This window comes from Cervus elaphus, chromosome 27 (genome assembly GCF_910594005.1).
Source record: "Cervus elaphus chromosome 27, mCerEla1.1, whole genome shotgun sequence".
Lineage (NCBI taxonomy): Eukaryota > Metazoa > Chordata > Mammalia > Artiodactyla > Cervidae > Cervus > Cervus elaphus.
In genome coordinates, this window is record NC_057841.1 from 36,611,360 (window position 1) to 36,631,002 (window position 19,643).

At 46.9% G+C, this 19,643-nt stretch overlaps 1 protein-coding gene across 2 annotated transcripts in view; it reads right to left on the reverse strand.

Annotated features, from left to right (window-relative positions):
• Positions 1-19,643, reverse strand: part of CABLES1 (Cdk5 and Abl enzyme substrate 1) — a 100,819-nt gene that overhangs the window by 27,041 nt on the left and 54,135 nt on the right. Inside the window, exon 4 of one of the 2 annotated variants that reach the window (XM_043889199.1) lies at positions 6,826-6,903. The exons of the other annotated variant lie outside the window; for it this stretch is intronic. Coding sequence (XP_043745134.1) covers positions 6,826-6,903 — 78 coding nt within the window. The remainder of the gene's footprint in view (positions 1-6,825; positions 6,904-19,643) is intronic. 2 annotated transcript variants of the gene reach the window in all.

Below are 19,643 nucleotides of genomic sequence, written 5' to 3' on the forward strand. Positions count from 1 at the left end.
GACTACATTAACAGGAACCATATGAAATTGCTGTTGTCTGTCTGACTCACATAAACAGCAACTTCATATCGTGGCTCCTAACTTATAGACGCAGCAACTGCTCGGGGCTTACATGTGAGTGTAAAGCAAGCAAGAGACCCGTGGCCCTTGATGCCCTGCTGTTTTGGGATTCAAGGGTTGAAGCTAACCTTAGAAAGGAGTTCTGAATGATGTTACTGGTTTACCCAAAGACAGTCCTCTAGAAACAACAGTGGAAAAGAATTAAGCAGAAGTCCCAGAGGAGCAGTGATAAAATCTTGATGTTTTCTTTCTAAGATCATCCTTCTGAATTCTCATCAAAATGCCATATGAAAACAGAAATATCTTTTCAGCTCAAATGCCAGCATTAACCCTCCAGTACCAGGAGACTGAGCTGGATAACAAAACTGTAGTGGAAAGTAATTAAAAGCAAACTGAAGCTGGACATTTCTATTTTTCTGAAAAGCCTAGGAGATTATTTTTTCCCCAGGTATCTCGAGAGTTCAAATGTCAATTTATTTATGTTCTACCTGCTTCTGAAAACGGAATGAGGCAGGTTCAAAAATACCAGATGTGGATATTGTCCAAAATTGTATGCATTAAGGTTGAAATGCTATTGTGTGCACTCAGAGACAAACAGGGCCAATCAGATTACAGAAGAAAACCTTATTTGGGCAGATGTGCCGACAGAAACCACTAGTTAAGAAACTGCGGACAATGCAAAGGTCTGATTCCTTCTCTTTCACAGGCCTGGGGGATGCTACAGCTCGGACTTATTTTGCTACGAGAGCTCATTTCTCATTCAAGTTTGTTAACTTTTGCAGAAGCTATAGGCATGAAACATGCTTTGAAAACTCAGCACAGACTTTTTAATACAATGTGTGGCCAATGGGGATGGGGAGTGGATGCTGTCAATTCAAGGAGGGGGGATGGGGAAGGGGGGAGGCTAAAACAGAAGATGAAAATGCACTGGGGGATGCATCCAATCAGCAGTTGTACCCTTAAACAAGGAGCAGAAATATAGGCTGGTTCTTTTGGGGGGTGTAAACCTCTCCTTCACAGGATAGCACTGGAAGTCATTCAATGTAGCTCTCCCGAAAGCTCCACACTGGAAACCCCCTGGACCTCTGTCTTAGTTTTGGCTCCCACGGCATAAAGTGAATGCACAGTTGTGAAGTCAACCGACCAGAGCAGATGGCCAATCTAGATATTCTGATGCCCAAAGGGGGTTACCCAGGTTGCTATTAACCACACAATGGCCAACTCTTGATTTCACCTTATGTAATAGGCAAAATGATCTTTTGTTTCCTTTTTAAAAGCTCACTGAGCCATAGTACATGAAGCTGATCAAACAAGATTCCCTACTAGATAACAAGAAATTCAAGTGAAGACCCTTTCCTTAGGGAGCATATGAACTAATATTCCTCTTACTTTTAAAATAAAAGGCTTTAACTACTTAATACCTGGGAAATAGAGGGAAAAATTGTGTGTGTGGGCAGTTAACTTTTCCATGGCTTTCTGCTTCCAAAGTGGGGATGGCCTTTTATCCCTAGTCATTCCTCTCATGGTGTTCTAAACTCGAGACCTTGGAATGCCAGCCTGGAGCTCCACTGGGCACTTGCTCTTTAAAGGATCACAATAGGTTGAACATTGATGTGTAAATAATTTAAAAGCCTATTAAATATTAACAGGATTTCCAGATCCTGCAAAAACAAGAGAGCTTTGTGGTGCACAAAGCAAAGCTTAAAAAGCTGGATTAGGAAAGAAAATGCCACTTGTGGGCTCATTTTAATTAAGAGCTCATACATCCACTGGAACTCAGCCACACAGCATTTATCATCGTCTAAGAGGTCCTATGTGTCACTTCGTCAGATATGGAACAGCCGCCATCTTGGATTGGGCCTGCTCCCTTCTGTCAGAGCAGAACACTGTTAACTCATGGCTTAGTTGATGGAATAATGCCCAGGACTGACAGGAAAAAGTGAAATCAAAGCAGCTTTTAGTCCAGAAGTCCAGCCTCTTTCACACTCAGCACTTCATTGATAAACCACCCCTCCTCCCCACTTGGGTAACTGGCAGACAATGAAGGGACCTTACCACAGCTTACACCAAAATCTTTGTCTAAAGGCAGTGCCTATAAACAACGGGGTAATAGCATGATTCATCCATGAGATCATTCCTGAATCTGTCTCTGTGTGGAAATATGCTTGGTGTGAGGAAAGAAACACAATTTGTGAATGTGCAATTTTCCACAATGAAGAGAGATGTTTTTGGCGAAAATGGGTGGGGAGGAAGGGGGGATGGGCCGGGAGCAAGGCAGGCAGCACTTAGGCTTGGAGGCCCTCTCTAAGAATAGAAGAAGCTGTCCTCTGTGTCACAAAATGATCAACTCAGGAAATGGACCCAAGAGGATGACCTCATCTCAAATTCCCCAATGCCAAGAAGCGAAGCACATAAACACCATGTGGAAGCTGCTATGTTATATCACGCCCCCCAGAGGTAACCTGTGCTCCACTGGGAAGCCATTTTCTTCATCATATGGTTTCTGATACATTTGTTATTTTCTAAAAAATCTTTATTGAATTTGTTACAATATTGCTTCCTTGTGCTGGTTTTCTGGCCAAGAGGCATGTGAGATCTTAGTTCCCCGACCAGGGATAGAACCTGAATTGGGAGGCAAAGTCTTAACTACTGAACCACCAGGGATGTCCCTCTGATACATTTATCATAAAATTAACCCAGTGACTATCATTCAATCTGGTATGGTTATCTGAATGAGTCTGTACCCACACACGTCTCAGAAACTGGTTTCTGCTGGAATCACTAGTTTGGTCATCTTCTTACATAGCTCTGAATCACAAGTTAATTGGATTCATTCCTACTTCGTTTTGGTTGGATCCATACATATGAAAGCTTCCCAGGTGGCTCAATGGTAAAGAATCTGCCTGTCAATGAAGGAGACACCCGTTCGATCCCCGGATCAGGAAGATTCCATGGTGAAGAAAGTAGCAACCCACTCCAATATTCTTACTTGGGAAACCACATGGACAGAGGAGACTGGCAGGCTATAGTCCATGGGGTCATAAAGACTCAGACACAACTGCGTGCACACACACACACATATCATACATACAGAAATACCTATGGATGTCCACATGTTTCAGGAAGTAAGAGTATGTGGGCACCCACATCACTCCCCTTATGCACAGGGACAATCCCTGGGCTGGTCCCCAACACAATGCCTGCATGTCTCACTCACCAGCGGGTTGTTATCCAAAAGCTTTCGAGTCAGCCCTCTGGACTCAGAACGCATTCTCTACTGATGCAGTGTTATAAATGGCAATTAGCCCACACAGTGCCCTTTTGGCCTGCAGCGTGGCTCAACTAGCCAACAGTACCAGCAAGAGATACGGTTGCAAGAGCAACAGCTCAGAGGGTGAAAGATGGTGAAGACATAAGATGAAGCTGGGTTTCTCTTGTGGTTTCCTGGTTTGGGGCTAACCCTCCATAATATTTTAAAAGAGGTCAAGTTTGCATTATTTCCACCTCCCTCTCTGAATTTGCTTTTTCTCCTCAGGACTGCAGGAGCCTTTCTCCCAAGCTGTTTCTCCATTTCACAATTTCCTCTCTCTCTAATTCTGAACTCATAGATGCCTTTACAGCTCCCAGATTTTCCACTCCAGCTCCCATGGTGATGGCACACCAGCCCAGAGGATGGGGTGTGAGCTGAGAAGCAGGAGGAGGGGCAATGGTTTTAGAAGTGTGGATGAGCTGTTTATCAAGTAGGATCTGCCTACTCAGGAAAGTTGGGCATCCTGCTTACGATTCACTTTATAAGCGGAGGGTCGCCAAGCCAAACCACAAATCCATGCTAGAAAGAGAAGGCAATGAGTAATGTGGATAAAAAGCAACAAGACTCAGTCGGGGCTTGGCAACTGGTTGAGAGAAGGGGAGCTGGTTTAAGGCTGGGACTCTTCCCAGAAAATGGCATAATTTACAAGCTTAATCTGAGAAGAGTGTTTACAGCTATGGGAAGGTTTGATGTTTCAGTTATAGTGAAAAAGACAGGCAACATCTGTTCCTCTTCTCAGCAATCAGCTTCCAATAGCTTGTTTTGAAAGGTGGGATCTGGCAGAGCCTCTTACCACCAGCAAGAAAGATCAAAACAGAACAATCATCTTGTCATATTCCATACAAGCACATGTTCCAATGGAGGAAAAAAAAAAGACTGAAAGGAAATATACCAAAATATCCATGATGGCTTTGAGGTGAGGCTCAGTAATTTTCATCTTCCTTCTGTTTTTATGTACTTTCCAGATTTTTTTTTTTCTTTTTGAAGTGTGTTATTTGCTCAGTTCTGTCCCATTCTTTGCGACCCCATGAACTGTAGCCCGCCAGGCTCCTCTGTCCATGGGATTCTCCAAGCAAGAATACTGGAGTGGGTCGTCATTCCCTTCTCCAGGGGATCTTCCTGACCCAGGGATCAAACCCGGATCTCCTGCGTTGCAGGCAGATTCTTTACCAACTGAGCCACCAGGGTCCTTTTAATAGTTACTTATTTGGCTTCACTGGGGCTTAGTGGCCCTGAGGCATGTGGGATCTTCCCTGACCACAGATTGAACCTGCATCCCCTGCATTGGAAAGCGGATTGGATTCTTAAAACCACTGGACCATCAGGGAAGTCCCCAATTTTTAAAAATAATGATGTATCACTGAGGAAAACAAAGACCAAGTCCAGGAGCAGATGAATCCCTTGGGTTTGTGTTTGTAGGCACCGGCTAACTCCCCATGAAGAGGAGTGAGAACGCCATATAGGGGCAGATCTAGAAAGGGTGATGAAGTAGCTCTGTGACCAACAAACACATTCCCAAAGTTAACATTTAATGAGTATCTACTGTAGCCTGGCAGGGTACGCAGAGTGTTCATATGTTAATCTTCCACTTAATGTTCTCAAAACTCTGAGGTTGACATTATAGCTGATTTTACAGACAAGTAAGCCTGGGCCTAGAAAGGCTGGTTATTAATTTGCTAGGACTGAGGATCCAGCCTGAGCCAGCTCTCTCCCATGCACTTGACGACTCCCTGGCTTGAGGGATGGATAAAGACTGTGGTTTCCCTAATGGGGCCACAAGGGACAGAGTGGACATGAGTGGGCGTCTCATCCTCACTCCCACTTTGCTGGGTTAACTCTGCTGTTAGGGATTTTATTTACTGGTACTTTGTGTAAACTTGCATTGGAAGAATGGCTTCTTCAGCTAAAAAAGAAAAAGCCTGCAAACCACAGGACTAGACAGTCTCCAAGTTCCTTCTGGCTCTAAAAGTCTATCTTGGGAGCTGAAGAGCGGTCCCTGTCACTGAGCTCACGTGAGCTGGTGTGAGCTGGCGCATTGTCCACGCCAGATGACCTTTAATGAATTAGCTGGGGGATACCTGAGGAGAAATCTCAATGCCTTATGTACAGGAAGAAATGATGCTTTTGAACTGTGGTGTTGGAGAAGATTCTTGAGAGTCCCTTGGACAGCAAGGAGATCAAACCAGTCAATTCTAAAGGAAATCAGTCCTGACTATTCACTGGCAGGACTGATGCTCAAGCTCCAATACTTCGGTCACCTGATTCGAAGAGCTGACTCAATGGAAAAGATCCTGATACTGGGAATGATTGAGGCAGGAGGAGAATGGGGACAACAGAGGATGAGATTGTTGGATGGCCTCATCGGCTCAATGGACATGAGTTTGAGCAAATTCTGGGAGATAGAGAAAGACAGGGAAGCCTGGCATGCTACAGTCCATGGCGTCACAAAGAGTCGGACATGACTGAAAGCGACTTAGCACTAATAATAGTCAGTATTCCATGAATAAGATGCATGATGGAGGTTTTGGTGTAGAGTAAGAATAAAGATCAGAGTGAGTTTAACAGGCTGGAAGTCTGACAGGTCTGTAGGGGGGTGGGTGGGGAGGGGAAGGGAAGGTCACGGTGAATGCAGAATGACCAGGCAGAGCCCACGGGAGCGGGTGGGAGAGGAGTGAATGGTCAGGGGCATAATGCCCTCTGAACGGGCAACAGTCAGGTGTCACTGTGACCAGAGGGCAACACCAGATCTGGTCTGCAGAAACCAGACCTGCCATCTCACGGTGCTCCTGTCATCCTCCACAGGGACCTGTCCTGCCCTAAATAATACCAACAGCTCCCTGATGACAAATAGTGGACGCAGTGAACAGGTGAGTGGGCGAAGGAGTCAGACGCAGGGTGAGGGGTGGAGAGGCGAAACAACACAGAGTTCCGGGATGCAGAATGAGGAGGCGGGGCTTTGCCATGTCAGAGCATCACTTAGTTCTTTTTAGAGCAAGGGAGGGGCTTGTTGATCGAGAGGTGCGTGCATTCCTCCATCTGAATCACACAGGTCTCTTCCAATACTGCTTTGCCTTAATATTTGCTGCAGCTCACTGGTCACTGTCCAGCCCCCGGTTCAAGGGCAAGGATGCAGGAATGCCACCCGTTTGTCTGATTTCTTTCTTGACCTACCTTGACGAGGCCCTGCAGGACGGGTGGGCCGCAGATTGCTCTTGCCTTATAGTATTTCAAGAGGTTTAGAAACTGCAGGCAACGTGGTAAGACACACACACACAAATAGCAACAACAAGGAAGCTTCTTGGCTGAAAAGAAAGTGAAACTTTTTCTTTCTTTCAAATTTACAAACACTGAATTGGCAAGGCAAGCTCTTTGAAATGTAAAGCATGGCCACATCACACAGAGGGTGTCAGAAGTTTTCGCCCATAGGGCTACAAAGCAAGCATGCATATACATACCCAACTTGGGTACTGTCCCGATACGGCAGCACTGAAAATATACTACAGAAGGATCTTCTGCCACTGATAAGGACTATTCTAAAAAATAAAAATAAAAAACACAAACACAAATAAACAAACTAAATGCAAAGCGTCTTAAATTAAAAAAAAAAAAAAATTCTATAGCAATTCAGCATTCATGGAATTCACAGCAGTATCTGCACCCTCCCGCCACCTCCTCTGACAGATGGTACTCTGTTCTGCTTGCAAAAATGCAACCTCAGGGCAGCAGAAGTACACCGCCACTCCTCATTTCAGTGTTAACACAGTGAGACCCCGGGGAGGGTCTCTAAGGAACACATGTGCATGAATCCATTTTCTGGTGGGAGGGGCTGGCTGTGGGCAGCCCGGGGCAATGGAGCTATGAGTCCAGGGTGCCCTATGCTGGGTGAACAGTCCTGCCACATTTAAACCACCAATTTCTACTTTGCAGTGAGCAATGCAAAAGCAACGGTGCCAGAAACCGTGAGCAGGAAAGACACTCAGATGCCATTGTGATCATCAGGGCTTTTCATATGCTGGCGGCGTGTTAGGTTCTGAGAATAAATTGAGGGAACAATTACATAATCAGTCTTAGCCTCCATTCCTGCTAAAAAGATACTACTGGAAACAGTTCTACATGACGCTCTTATGCAATCAAAGGCACTTAAAAAAAAAATTAAAAAAAAACCAAAAAACCTCCCCAAAGTACTTATCTTGGCATCTGAGAATAACTTTTGCCAAAGAGGATTGCTGATGAAAAAACGGAGAAATGGTGGGAGAGATTAAAAACCAACATTCTTCAGCATGATGGTAACACACATCAGATATGGAGCTTACTGAGTTTGATTATCTTTTCCTTCAATAATCACTATCAGGGAATAAAGCAGTAGTACTCAAGGTTTGGGTATTTTGACCTTGTTTTAAAACTATGATATTCAATTGCCTACATGCCCAGAATTAAGTCAGGTTCCCTGGCATGGGGTTTCCCTGGTGGCTTAGATGGTAAAGAATCTGCCTGCAATGCAAGAGACCCAGGTTCAATCCCTGGGTCAAGAAGATCCTCTGGAGAACAGAATGGCAACCCACTCTAGTATTCTTGTCTGGAGAATCCCATGGACAGAGGAGCTTCGTGGGTTACAGTCCACAGGGTCGCAAAGAGTCCGACATGACTGAGTGACTAACACTTTGATACTTTTCCTGGCAAGGCAGGTTCCCAGGCCCTTTGTTTTCTGGCTCTTTCTGCCTCTCTGGTCTCAACACACACAATATTTTCCCCTGCACTTTACCACTCATCCATGATAGAAGCACTTGCAGTACACTCGCTGTTTTGCATGCATGTGGGTGGGATCTTAGTTCCCCAACCAGGGATTGAACCTGTGCCCTCTGCACTGGAAGTACTGAGTCTTAACCACTGGTCTGTCAGGGAAGTCCCACCTTCATCTTTTAAAAAATCCCTGCTGTTTCATATCTCCATCCTTTGCATGCTATTTCTTCTGACTGTTGTGTCTTACTAAGTACTCTGGGCGACTCCTATTTAGTCTTCAAAACCCAGTTCACAAGTAACCTCCCCAGGAAGAATTTCCTCCCCTTTCACTGAGTTACTCTTTCCCTTTATGGTGCGGCCCCCACTCTTGCTTTTATTTCCAGGAACATCCTGATCGCAAAGTGCTGCTAAACATTTGCTGCCCGCTTCTTCTCCATACATGACAGTTGCTCCAGAAACACAGCCTGGGCAAGGCGGTACTTCAGAGCAGCCCCTGAGTGCCCATCACTGGGAAGGCAGGACCAAAGCTCCAACCTCAGCCTCAAATGCCAGCTCTGTCACCTTCCTGCGACCTCAGGCAGCTCACTCATTCTATAGTTTCCTCATCCAAAACCATGGAACAAAAATCAGTAGCCATCTCACTGGAATGGTGTAAAGAGTAAATGAGTTCCCATATTGTAAAGCCTATAGAACAGGGCCAGACAAGTAACACGAGCTCAATAAATACTCACTATTTTTACCAGGAGCTGCCTTCTTGGGTTGAGGTAAGTTTTCTCAACAGTCTGCGGATTCAGACCCTAAAATAATACAGGCCTGCTAAAGGCAAAAGGTCGAGAAAGGACAGCTGAAGGCCAACACACGCAGCCTCACAAAGGTGAACAGGGACACAGAGGTCCGTCTCTCCTCTCTCCAGGGAGATGTTTCTCATCAGATATCACAGACTCAAAGCCTAGCTTCAGCTCCGAGAACAGAGCCCAGAAAGCTTACTCAGGCAGACTGAATGCACACCTATTAAGTGTCAATTAGGTGCCTGCATGCTGAGTCGCTCAGTCATGTCTGACTCTTTGCGACCCCATGGACTGCAGCTCACCAGGCTCCTCTGTCCATGGGATTCTCCAGGCAAGAATACTGGAGTGGGTTTGCTGTGCCCTCCTCCAGGGGATCTTCCTGGTTCAGGGGTTGAACCTGCATATCCTGCATCGGCAAGCGGATTCTTTACCACTAGTGCCACCTGGAAAGCCTGTCAATTAGGTGGTGGTGATTTAGTCGCTAAGTCGTGTCCCACTCTTATGACCCCATAGACTGTAGCCTGCCAGGATCCTCTGTCTATGGGCATTCTCCAGGCAAGAACACTGGAGTGGGTTGCCATTTCCTTCTCCAGGGGGTCTTCCCGACCCAAGAATCAAACCTGGGTCTCCTGCACTGCAGGCAGATTCTCTACTGACTGAGCTATGAGGGAAGTCAATTAGGTATCAGATCCTAAATGCTTTAACTGATGAGGAATGAATGAGTCAGTGACAGAACCAATGCATTAGCTTGTGTGACTGGGGATTTGAACCATGCACTTTATCATCCCGGGCCTCAATGCCTTGCTCTTCTCTAAGACTTACTAGAAAAATCTGCTCCTGCGGGTTTGACCAGGCACCCACGGATGCTTTCATCAAAGATGTTCTAGGGCAGCTTTCCAGACTGGCCCTCAGGTCACCAGGAGGAGTGTGGGGTGGGGCCAGAGGGTGAGCGATCACAACAGCCCTGATCACAACCGCACAGGAGGAGCAGGAGCCCCAGGCGGCTCCTGCCCCCACTCCCCTCAGCCTGGGCCCCTTTCTCGATGGAAGGATAGGGGTTCTCCACACACCGCCAGTGGGGGTATGCACCCAGGCAGGGGGAAAGCCCGAGTCCCTTGTGACCCTTCCACATACGGAGGAAAGCATGTGTTGCACAAACTCAACAGGCTTAGTCAGTGGTCCTGCACTTCCTTCATTACTCACTACTGATGTGGCCTTTCTTCCCACACACAGAGACTGCTTGGACATTTTTTGAAAATTCATTTGTAACTGAAGGATAACCGCTTTACCACGTTGTGTTGGTTTCTGCCAAACATCAGCATGAATCAACCACAGGTATACGCATGTCCCTGATGTGTCCATCTGAGGCGAAGAACTGATGCATTTGAAAAGACCCTGATGCTGGGAAAGATTGAAGGTGGGAGGAGAAGCAGACAACAGAAGATGGTTGGATAGCATCACTGACTGGATGGACATGAGTTTGAGTAAGCTCCGGGAGTTGCTGATGGACAGGGAAGCCTGGGGGGCTGCAGTCCACGGGTTCCCAAAGAGTCAAACACAACTGAGCGGCTGAACTGAACTGATACACATGTCCCCTCCCCCTTGAAGCTCCCTCCCACCTCCACTGCATCCCAACCCTCCAGGTCATCACGAAGCACCGGGCTGAGCTCCCTGCACCACACAGCAGCTTCCCACTAGCTAGTTATTTTATACACGGAAGCTACTCTCTCAATTCGTCCCATCCTCTCCTTACCCTGCAGTGTCCATAGGTCTGTTCTCTATGTCTGCATCTCTATTCCTGCCCTGCAAATAAGTCCATCAGTACCATTTTTCTAGAATTTTTGGACATTTTTAATAGAATAAGAAAATGTGCTTAGTCGCTCAGTCATGCCTGACTCTTTGCAACCCCATGGACTGCAGCCTGCCAGGCTTCTCTGTCCATGGGATTCACTAGGCAAGAATACTGGAGTGGGTTGCCATGCCCTCCTCCAGGGGATCTTCCCAAACCAAGAATCGAACCCAGTCTCCTGCAGATTCTTTACTGTCTCAACAACCAGGGAAGCCTGAACAAGAAAATCAGAGACTATAAATGTAAACCTTCTTTCCAAAGTTTCAACCGGGATGTGCCCATAGCTAAATGGAACATTAATTCAATCTCACACTACTGCTGTGTGATCCTCACTTCGAGGTGCAGGAGAGGCTGGCAGTATGGATCCCATTCAGAAAAAAACTATTATTCTAATGCCCTGGTCTAGTCTAGCTCCTACAAGGTGATTGTTTCACATCAATTACAGGAGGGTTGGTCCTCCTCTGGTTGGCCATTCTTGAGCAGCTGGAGGAGAGGGCAGGAAGGAAGGAAAGAAAGAAGACAACATCTTGGGGCACCTTCTTTCCATTCTTGGGTCCAACTACCCCTAGATGGCCACTCTTGGCAGGGACCAGAGGAGAAATCCAGAGTAGAGACCTGCACGGCACCCTGCAACAGCTCTGCAACTCTTCACGCCCTGGAGAGCTGAAAGGAGCAGGTAGAGCTCCCAAGAACACATCCTACGTGTTTCCCAAAACATCTTTGGAGTCAAGGCGGGACTTGAGGTCTTCGCCAGAGCACACAAGTATCAACAAGTGGCCAGCTCTTGACAGTTTCTTGCTCTAGTGACTTCAAATGGCATGGGTCTCAAGATGGGTCCCATGTGACCAACTGCTGTATCTAGAACCTGGAGGGCTCACATGAATTTGCAGCTTTGTTCTTTACAAGCATCAGGGCAATGTCCATCATAACTGAGATGCTCACAAAGAAAGTCAGATTTGTTTGCCTCCTTTGAGTGCATTTGTGAAAAAATTAAATCACATGCCAGTTGTCTGGAATGATGTTAAGACAGCCAAACTCCATTTCCAACGGGCTTTGGAAATTCACCATGTTTTCCCCTCCACCACTACAGTTATCTTCTTTTGGGCCCAAATGTCATGCAACAAGCCCACAGAATTTTCCATCTGTAACATATAACACTTGGAGTCAGGATGACCAAAAAGCATTACACAAAAGATTAGGACTTCAAAAGAGGGATTAACTCTGGGGAGATGGGTCTTTAAGGAATTAAAGATCACATTTCCATACAAACATCTGCTGGAGGGGAAAAAAAATAGCAAGCGGAAAAGTTCCCCAGGGCTGCAGCTCATGCGGGCAGAGTTCCCTCTGGACAAACCATGTTTTCTGAGCCCTTAGGAAACATTGCGTGTGCTCGGCTGCTGGAACACCGTCTGATCTTCTTCTTTATGTAGCTCTATTTCCGGGCTTAGGAAAGTGTTTCTGGTATGAGGGAATTTACAGCTTCAGACCACAAAGCTTCCAAAGGCATGTTTTGCCTGTGAGATGCTGGAGCCCTCAGAAACAGCATGGAGATGCATCAGGGTCACCACAGCTGATCCAGGACTGTAGACCACTTTCGCTGCATCTGCTTTCAAAGTGTCTGACCAGGCAACGTCTAACTCCACCCAAGATCCTTAAGTGTTCTCTCGTATGCCAAAAACTGGCTTCTTGTTCTATTTCCAGCCCCCTGGGGAGTCTCTGTTGGCTGTGAGAAGTTTTGATCTCTTCCAGGTGGAATATTCCATGATAGCAATGGTATTCACTTAAGGACATTAAAAACAGGCAACCAACTTTGAAAGTTTAAAGCAAAGAAAATCACGTTTGCAACAGCGGTGGGTGAGCACAGTGATACATGAACACAGCCCGGGGTGCCCACTGCCCAGGGGTCCATGGTGGGTACTGGACACCGTGTAGAAGCACATGCTCAAATTCTGTATTTCACTCTCTACAGGCCAAGGAAGCAACAGAGAACACACTTAAAAATGCTGGTGTTGTGGACTGAACCGCGTTCCCCCAAAAGACATATTCAGGTCTTAATCCCTGCGGCTGTGGCTTTATTTGGAAAAGGTCTCTGCAGACGTGATCAGTTGGTATGAGGTCATACTGGATTGCACTTCTCGGGTAATGTCAGTGGTAAAGAATCCGCCCACCAGTGTAGGAGATGCAAGAGATTCGGGTTAGAACCCTGGTTGGGAAGATCCCCTGGGGGAGGAAATGGCAACCCATCTGGGTTCTTGCTGAGAAATCCTATGACAGTGGAGCCTGGTGGGCTTCAGTCCATGGTGTTGCAGATCAGACACTACTGATGGATTGAGCAGACACACAAGGCTGAGAGGAGGAGCAGAAGACCCAGTGGAGGAACAAAATGTGCAGTGAAACTCTCTTCACTGACTTCCCTTGCTTGCTGCACCATGGTCTCCAACTCCCCGCTGTAAATCACTTTAACCAATGACCACGGCACGCCCAAAGCTCAGGCTGGTAGGCTGCTCTCTAGAGCACTGTGTGAACAGTGATAGCGTGAGGTCAATGTCACCCCTCACTCTGCTCAGGAGCCTCAACGCACAGAAGGACCTGGCATCACACACCTGTGGAATGGCTGATCGCCAACGTGCCTGAAATGAAATCCGAGGTATTTAAACCATTTAAGTTAGGACTTCCCTGGTGGTCCAGTGGTTAAGGCTCTGAGCTTCCAAGGCAGGGGAAATTGGTTTGATCCCTGATCAGGGAACTAAGATCTCACATACTTGTGTGGCCAAAAGTGAAAACTACGTACGTCATTTTGTGAGTATTTTTGCCCACTGTTTACTGACCTCTTCCCCTTAACCAAGCAGTTACTGTGAATAATTTAGCAGAGCTGGACCTGGGGCTCAGGGGGGCCTGGGGCAGTTACGACGGCGATGGTGACTGAGCCGTGGCTGGGTGAGCACCCCCAGGGCTGGGAATGCAGTGAGGAGAGGGGATGGGAGAGAGGAAGTGACAGAGCCCGTGAGACTGCAGCGAGACTAAGGGAGCGTGTGAGTCCGCCGAGGCTGCTGTAACAAGCAGCCCGTGTGCCCTGCTCCTTGGCTGTGGCTGAAATCAATCATCTCATGGCTGTGGAGACCAAGGCTCCCCTGAGGGCAGGATCTGTCCCAGCTTCTGAGAGCTCCTTGTCTTGGGGCAGCAGGACAGGAGCCCTCACAAGGCCGCGTGTGCAAGTGTGTCCCCAAGGGTCCCCCTTTAATAAGGACACCAGTCATTAGACGAGGGGCCCACCTTCCCCCAGCACAGTCTCTTCTTAACTCATTACATCTGCCACGACTCTATTTCCAAATAAGGTCGAATTCTGAGGTACAGAGGGTTGGGGCTCAGCATAAGAATTTTGGGGGGACATCATCCAGCCCAAGAGAATGATAGGAGGAAGGCCAGCTGAGTGCGGTGGTACAGAAGTCCCCTCTGGGGCCTTCTCATCCTTGCTCTTCCAGGACAGCACTGGCATCCAAATCCTGGGTGTGGTTTGGGCCTCCCACCAGCCCTAATGATGGTTTCCCTTTCAGACGGCCGGGTACCACTGGTGGAGACCAAGGTCTGGTCTCTCCCAGGTTCCCAGGCCCTCTCATCAAGCAATGTTGAGACAGAATTACCAAGAGAAGACCCTTTGCAACCCCTTACACTGTTTTTTTTTCTGTGACTCACTTTATTTCCTGTAAATCAAACTGGTTAGAAAGAAGCAACAAGCATTGTCAGGCTGAGCACTTTTCAGCAAGGTATTAATACATCTGCTCAGGAGAACCACGGTTGCTTACATTTGAAAATCATTTTCTCAAAAGCCTCAGGCAGAGTCACAGAAAAAGCCAGCATACCTGCTGTGCTTCTTAAAGAGGTATGGATAGGGACTTCCCTGGCGGTCCAGTGGTTAAGACTCTTGGGCTTCCAATGCAGGGGGCACGGGTTTGATCCCTGGTCAGGGAACTAAGAGCCCACATGCTTCAAGGCATGGCCAGAAAACAAAACAAAACACTTAATTAATGAAACAAACAAACAAGAAATATGGATAATAAGACTGTAATAAACCCTGCATGCAGTGCTGAGCCAGTGCCAGCCCCAGCTGGTCCCTGGTGGCTATGGTCCGGCTTCTCCTTCCTCCAGTGGCTCAGAGAACCAGGGAAGAAGCAGAGGAAAATCAATGGATCAGTTTGAGAGCAGCTCTGGGAGACACTGGTGGCAGAAGAGGCTCGGCCCAGGAAGTCTCAGTGAGGTCTGGAGGTTACTAAAGGCTTCCTCAGGGCTTCCCTGGCAGCTCAGTGGTAAAGAATCTGCCTGCAATGCAGGAGACCTGGGTTCGATCCCTGGGTCAGGAAGGTCCCCTGGGGAGGGCATGGCAACCCACTTCAGTATTCTTGCCTGGAGAATCCCATGGACAGAGGAGCCTCGAGGGCTACAGTCCATTGGGTTGCAAAGAGTCAGACATGACTGAGTGACTAACCCTTGCTTCCACTTCCTTCAAGTCTATCCACTCAATGTCCTTTAGGTCTGAGGTTTTGCTGACAATTGGTTATAAACACAGATGACGACACTGATAAAGATGCTTCTCTTCCAGCCTACTGCTGCCGGGGGATGGAGGGGTCTAGTCTTTTAATAAAAAACAAAAGTTTTGGGAGGAGAAAAGCGTGCTAGGGAAGAAGCAGACATTTCACGGAGTCTCACAAAAGATGCCATGCATCTATCGAATCAGAAGGCTTTGTTTCAGGGAGAAAAGGCGATGATGACATATTTCTGCTTTCTAGAAGGCCCGTTCAGAGCTGGTGACTAGCTGTTTTGTTTTTTGAAATGTGCTACTTCCTCCAACACATCTTTCAAACTAAACGAAGCTGACAGATCGGAACTGATGAGATGACAAACAAGGTTTTAATTTAGTTATTACCCATTCGCCTAGTTTCCTCCACAATTTTCAGTATAAAATGAGAAGTGACAACTTGACTTCACTTACTGCACTTTTTTTTTTTTAACATCTTACTTTACAAAGCAGATGAAAGGTGTTGGAATCTTTCATATTTTTGTTTTTCCTACTGAGTTCGCACTTTAGAGAGACTACCCTCTGGCACACATCTCTGTCCACTATCTCAAATCTTTTTAAGTCTCTTGAAAATTTCTGTCAACGGACGAGACAGACCAGTCCATGCACTGCAAAAAAGTATTTCTTTGCCTGTGCAGAAGGCAATGATTCCCACGGCAGACCCAGGAAGGAAGCACTTCCAGTGCATGTGGCAGCCATCGACTGTGTTCAAGGCAGACATTAAAAAACCAGGTGACTTCAAAAGGATGTGAAATGATGTTTGGGGGAGGGTGATGCCCACTTGAAGCCATGGCTCTTGTCTCCCATGGCTCTCAAACATTTTGAGTCCTGAGACTGGAAGCACCCAGAGGAGAGGTCCTGTCCTAACAGGACCATGAGGGTCACTGGACAGGAACGTGTCTTTGGCCGGTGGCTGGTCATCAGTCTTCATGCTCACCTTCCATTCTGATGACCCAGCTCCACCTGGCCAGCAGTCAGCTCCCTGTTGGCACCCGCTGGCCTCATAATGTCTGTCATTTTCAAGGGTGTCTCCTCCTGGAGGGCCGAGCTCTGTCTTCACTTCCAGTTAACGTCCTCATGCAGATGACAGTGGATACTGACTGGCTCTTCTCTACTAACTAAACGGCAGCTCCCAGTCCCCACTGACCATCCTCAGAATGTTCAAGGGTCCCCTCCAGACGCCAGGACACAAGGCCCTGGACTCCTTTCTACCACAACAAATAGTTTGCTCACACATGTGTGAACAGTTTCTTTGAAGACTTCATGTCATTGCTGGAGAAGGACATGCCAACCCACTCCAGAATTCTTGCCCAGAAAGTCCCATGGACAGAGGAGCCTGGTGGGCTACAGCTCATGGGGTTGCAGGGCTGGGCACAGCTGAGCACACATGCGCTGTGCAGACGTGGGATCTTAGTTTCCCAGCCAGGGATCGAACCCTCGTCTTTTGCATTGGAAGCATGGAGTCTTAATCACTGGACCCTCGGGCAAGTCTCCCTTTGAGTTCTTTAATGACCATCTCCAGGCTTCTCAGCAAAGCCTCCTTCCTCCCAACATGGCAGGAACTTGAGTCGAGGGGCTTTCAACACTGGGCTGCAAGAAGCAGTACGTGTGGTGTTGTGTGTGTGCCCTGCACGCCTGAGGTGGGGGATCAGAGACCCCCCCCCACCCCAGCCATCTTCCAGTCCCTCTCTCCTTAGAGCACACCCAGGCCCCCTGGTACCCAGCACCGCTGCCCTGAGCTCAGCCCTGCCCCCAGCCGCCTTCAGCAGGACGTGCTCTGCCTGCTGCCCGGCTGTGGTGGGGACCTCTCTTCGCCCTTCTCAAAAGGCTGGGTCTTCTCCTCCCACTCATCAGCTCTTGACCACAATTTCCTTCTGTCACCTCTGAAATTCTAGGCTCTTCCTGGTGTCCTCCTGAGTTCTTCCTTTCATCTATCTAAGAATGGTCCATCCCTGCTAAAGGATCTATCTCCAGCCCTTTTATCTTCGCTGGCACATAAAAAGCAGTTCTCACCTGGACAGGCAGGACTGGCTGTCATCACAGCCTATAGCCAGTGCTGAGGGCTCGATTTTCTGCCCGAAATTCCAGTTCTTAGATCTTCAGATGAGCTAAAAGTCCTTCCTGGTTCTGTCTGAAAATTCCCCAGTGAGACTACCAGCAACTGCATGCTTTCTGGGCTATTTCTGTTGTTCCTGGGTCGAAAGTGTGCCAGGAAAGGCATCTTCCGAATACACTAGACACTGGTGATCCCATTAGTCCAAATCTTTTAACTACATCCCTTCACTGCTTCCCTGGTGGCTCAGACAGTAAAGAATCTGCCTGCAGTGCCGCAGACCCAGGTTCGATCCTTGGGTTGGGAAGACCCCTTGGAGAAGGGAATGGCTACCCACTCCAATATTCTTGCTTGGAGAATTCCATGACAGAGGAGCCTGGTGGGCTACAGTCCATGGGGTTGCAAAGAGTCAGACACAACTGAGCAACTAATACAACACTCACTGCAAACCATGCCAGGTGATTATCTGACTCTGTATCCTCAACAGCATTGAAAAGTGGGGAATACTATCAATTTGGCCCACTTTTTGGCTTTGTCATTGATTTTATTTAGGAACTCATGGTTTTATATGTTTGTTTATGGTTCAAGAGATTATGAACAAAAACACCAACATAAATTAATGATGAGTAATTTATACTAAAAACGGTAAAAGTAAGGTTCGGATTCAGTAAGTAAAAGACACAATAGAAAAGAAAAACACGGTGGTTAAATGCATAAGGCACAGTAATTGTGACGGTGACAGTCAGGGTGAGAGAAAGAAACCCAGAGTGTATTCTATTTCACAGACGACAGTTGGGTTCATTTTAACTAAAAGCTTTGTACTTAAAATAGGAATACATACTGACTACTTAAAAATTATTTGACGGGAGAATTCAATCGTGCCATTCTGAAATTGTTGAATAGCTATAAAATTATGTTCTCTATTCAAGAGAGGTTTAAAAACTTCAAGAAAAGAAGTCTTTACAAACTGTAATTGTTAGTGTTAGTTATTCAGGTTGTACAGTGTATTTTACACTAAATTATAGTGATGCTGGGCCTTAATCATGCCATGAGTCTAAGCTTTTAGCAATTTTCATTTGTTATAGATTAGAAAAAATTAGTGGGGCCCATATGAGCTTCTGAATATCAGGAGATTAAATGAAATGGTCTTGTGGCAGGAACTCCACTCTGGGACGTGTCTCTAGCTTCGATCTAGGTCACAGATCAGAGAGGAGGAGCCACCCCCAGGGAACAGAGCTGCAGGGATCCCAAGAGGTCTTAGAGCCCTATTCCCAGCACTACCGTGAGGCTACCATTAATGAGCTTCACCATTCAATCATAATCAATGCTGGCAACAAGGATTCATGTCCACTTGTCACCAGGACAGTTTTAATACCAAGATCATATTGCAAATTCTTTCGATTGCAAGGAGATCAAACCGGTCAATCCTAAAGGAAACCAACCCTGAATATTCATTGGAAGGACTGATGCTGAAACTGAAGTTCCAATACTCTGGCCACCTGATGCAAAGAGCTGACTCATTAGAAAAGGGCCTGATGCTAGGAAAGATTGAAGGCAGGAGTAGAAGGGGATGACAGAGGATAAGACAGTTGGATGGCATCACTAACTCAATGGACGTGAGTTTGAGGAACCTCCGGGAAATGTTAAAGGACAGGGAAACCCAGAGTGCTACAGTCCATGGGGTCGCAAAGAGTCGGACACGACCGAGCGACTGAACAACAACATATACATATTAACCATAATTTTCATTTAATAGCGCTTTCCCAAAAAGCAACTCTTTGCTGGAGAAACACATGCTCCCAGACGTCAGCTGGCCCAGGAGTCTGAACTGGCGCCCGGGACGAATCTGCTGGCAAAATCAGGATCCTCCTCTCTTAATGAACATCATCAGAGACAGAGAGCCAAACCCGACTTTAGGCCCAAGATCTAGCAGGATGTTTACTGACCAGAGCACAGAGCCTTGGTGAAAGTAGAAAACAAAACCCAACAAAGCAGAAAAAGAAATGCCGACAAATCCTTACAAAAAAAACTCAACTGTTTTTCTGTTCAAAGTTTCCTAATAAAAATATATTTCAGTACTATTGAAAATTCAGTTTTAGTCTAAAAAAACCAAGCCTTGGGTTACCATTAGAGACCAGCATTTTCTACAGACTTCTTTGCATGATTCTGGTGGGAGAGGGGTGGAAAGAATCGTCTGTTTGGGAAGGTTACATGACATCATGTTCATTTTTACAGTCACTCCGTGAGGTTTGGCCATGCAAAACATCCCG